The following is a 3,298-nucleotide window of genomic DNA, read 5'->3' as shown; positions in this document are numbered from 1 at the left end:
AAGTATTAAAAAATAGATTTGGGTATATATGATATTAAAAAAATATTAGGAAGGGCAAATACGATATTTGAAATTTAGGCCGGAGAAATACGATATTTAACTCTTTATGAAGGGCATATACGGAATTCTTTCAAGTATATTGACCTTTAAAAACAATTTAGTCCAATGATATCGAATATCATATAAAAAAATTAATAGTAAGAAAGTTTATTGAAATGCTCTAAACGGTTATTCTCTCATAAATGACCTACGGGCTGACCTGGGCCGCACTTAACACAAACATAGTTGATCAGGGTTTAACATGGGCCGGGCTTTTGGGCCTACCTATTTGTGCAGCTCAAGCTTTGCCAACTGGCAAATAAGTGAAAGGACGAGGTTGATAGTAGTCATAGTACATTCGGCATAAAATTTTGTACGGAGAAAGTCAAAATAGTGTTTGACTTGTCAGTGGAAAAAAATTAAAATTGTGACCGTGACGAAAGAATCGGGACGTCCCTGGAAACCCACGCCGACACGTCATCAGTCTTCCAGCTGTCAAACTCCCTCTTTTCCACTCCGACACTACCAAGAAGTACTGTACAAAGGACCATGAGAGAGAACATGTGGGACCTGCACATTCGGTGCATGTAACCAGTCATTAATGGCATCTTGTAACAACCCCTCCATAAATATTTATATATACAAAAAAATAAATTTAAATCATAAAACTACGAATGTTGCATGAAAAGTGTTGATAATGTTGCATGGGATTGTTGAGAGTTTATCTCAAAATAATTTATTTATTTATTGATTTTTTTTTTGTAAAATTAACAAATAAAAAAAGAATTTGGTAAAAAGAAAATGATTTTTAAAACAATTTCTTCTTGACCTTTTAAAAAGTTAGAACTTATAATTTTTTAAAAACTTTTTAAGTTCTAAAACTCAATATTATCTTAAAATACTTTAAGCTAAGATAAATATTTTTTGAAAAAAACAAATTAGAGATAAATATCTTTAAAAAACAACTTATTAACTTATTATTTTCACCAAAACAACTAATCAATATATATATATATATATATATATATATATATATATATATATATATATATATATATATATATATATATATATATATATATATATATATATATATATATATATATATATATTTCTGTTTAAAAGTCCCTTGAAGGATAAAATGAAATCCCATTTTTATAGTACGTTCTTGTTTTATGGTCTCATTTTTATTTTATTAACTGGATTTACTAAAACTAATATATAATTCAAATACTAAAAAAACAAATCGATCAAAATATTAAAATAGGTTTATGCGATTCATTTATCTTCGATAAAAATGATTAATAAGTATTGTTGTTTCGTAAATACAATCAAAATCGTTATTTTATGAAAAAGACAGAAATACATCGTAAAGAATATCATTGTGAGAAAATGTGAAAGGTTATATAAACCAAACTTTTAATGACTTATTATATGTAAAGTTAGTCCGATAATTGCAAATGCAGATTAGAGGATGAAATGTGAAAAGCAAAAGTTTAAGGGTCCAAAATGAAACTCTTTGATATTTAAGTGTATGTGTGTGTCTCACGGTGTATCTAGTGTGTGTTGTACTGTGAGTGTAGTGGAGCTCACACAAACCATCAGTCCATTATTCCATCTTCCCCCCTTTTTATATACCGGCTCTTACCTGCACTTCTCTTCGTTTACTCTCTCTCTCTCTCTCTCTCTCTCTCTGATCATGCCCAGATCACAAAGAGAGGGAAATTTTCCCGCCAAAATAATACCTTATCCTTCATCTTCTTCTCGTGTATAGTGGTTGCCCTAATTTTTCCCATCAATTTCCGGCTCTTTTACAGCAAATTCCTTTGCTAAGTCCCTTTAATTGTCTTAGGAACAATATCAGAGCTCTGTAAACTCTTCTGATTTTTTTCTTTTTACAAAGCTTTTGTCTTCCCTTATGTGATATGGAGCGCGAAAGTACTATGTGCCTGCGATCAATAGTGAAGTTTTCAGAACATGTGCTCAGAACGAACAAGTTTGTTGACGCAGAGTCGCCTGGTGAGCCACCGACGACGACGAACTCGTTTAAGCATAGGATCGTTAGGATCACGCTAACGGACCCATGCGCCACTGATTCATCCGGTGATGATGAAGACGGGCGAGTCGTCAAGAGAGTGAAGAAGCATGTTTCAGAAATCAACTTTAACCCGCCTTCTTCAAGTTTCACTAAGCTCGATCAACGCAAAAAGAGACGCGTGAGGAGCACGGGATCAGGGGAGAAGAAGTTCAGAGGTGTCCGGCGGCGGCCGTGGGGACGGTGGGCGGCGGAGATCCGTGATCCATCGCGGCGGAAACGTGTTTGGCTCGGAACGTTCGACACGCCAGAAGAAGCTGCGACGGTGTACGACCAAGCCGCAGTTAAACTGAAAGGCCGTGACGCCGTTACAAACTTCGGTAAGGTGTCCTTTCCGGAATCCGTGATCGTTGATGGACCCAGCCCCACGGTGATGATCACCGGCAGTAGTGGTAGCGACGGATCGGCACCTGACGCGGTTTTCTCTCCGACCTCCGTACTCCCGTCTAACGTCGAGTTAACGGCAAATGAGGGTTTTGGCTACGGTGACGTGGACGCTTTCGGATTTGATATTGACATGCCGTTTGATTTGCCGGATTTTGTGGTATCGGGGAGCTACCGTGGCGAGGAGTTTGGCGAGTTTGACATCGATGATTTCCTCGTTGACGTTTAACAAATTATTTAATGATATTATAAAAATACATATATTTGGTATATTCAATATATTCGGCTATTATGTACGCATTATTAACTGGTATGTATAAATGAAAATAGAGGGTAAACCCGTAATTCGTGTATGGTATCTAGGTATTTTAAATACTAGTATTTATTAAAATGTTCATTTATTGCTATCATATAATTTTAAAAAACCTTAAGGTTGTTTAAAAAATTAAGTTAAATATGAAATCTTAATATTTAAAAAGTTTGAATTTATAAGAAAAAATAAAAAATTTTAAATTATTAAAATTAATGAGGTTTTAATGTATTCAATACATTATATATATAAATTCTTTTTAATAAATATTTTACATATATATTTCTTTTTAATATATATATATATATATATATATATATATATATATATATATATATATATATATATATATATATATATATATATATATATATATATGTATATATATATGGGAAAAATGAATATACATTATTACAGTACAACCTAAGCTTAGGTACTAAACCTTATAAAAATACATCGTTTTACTATAT

General features: G+C 33.0%; 1 protein-coding gene across 1 annotated transcript; it reads left to right on the top strand.

Annotated features, from left to right (window-relative positions):
- Positions 1–1,664: 1,664 nt before the first annotated feature.
- Positions 1,665–2,871, top strand: LOC111878757 (pathogenesis-related genes transcriptional activator PTI6). Its single transcript, XM_023875262.3, has one exon. The coding sequence runs from the start codon at positions 1,965–1,967 to the stop codon at positions 2,745–2,747; it is 783 nt and encodes a 260-aa protein (XP_023731030.1). The 5' UTR covers positions 1,665–1,964; the 3' UTR covers positions 2,748–2,871.
- Positions 2,872–3,298: the final 427 nt, after the last annotated feature.

The sequence above is a fragment of the Lactuca sativa genome, chromosome 5 (assembly GCF_002870075.4).
Source record: "Lactuca sativa cultivar Salinas chromosome 5, Lsat_Salinas_v11, whole genome shotgun sequence".
Classification (NCBI taxonomy): domain Eukaryota; kingdom Viridiplantae; phylum Streptophyta; class Magnoliopsida; order Asterales; family Asteraceae; genus Lactuca; species Lactuca sativa.
The sequence above is the reverse complement of the archived record's forward strand: the minus strand, read 5'-3'. Positions and strand labels throughout refer to the sequence as shown.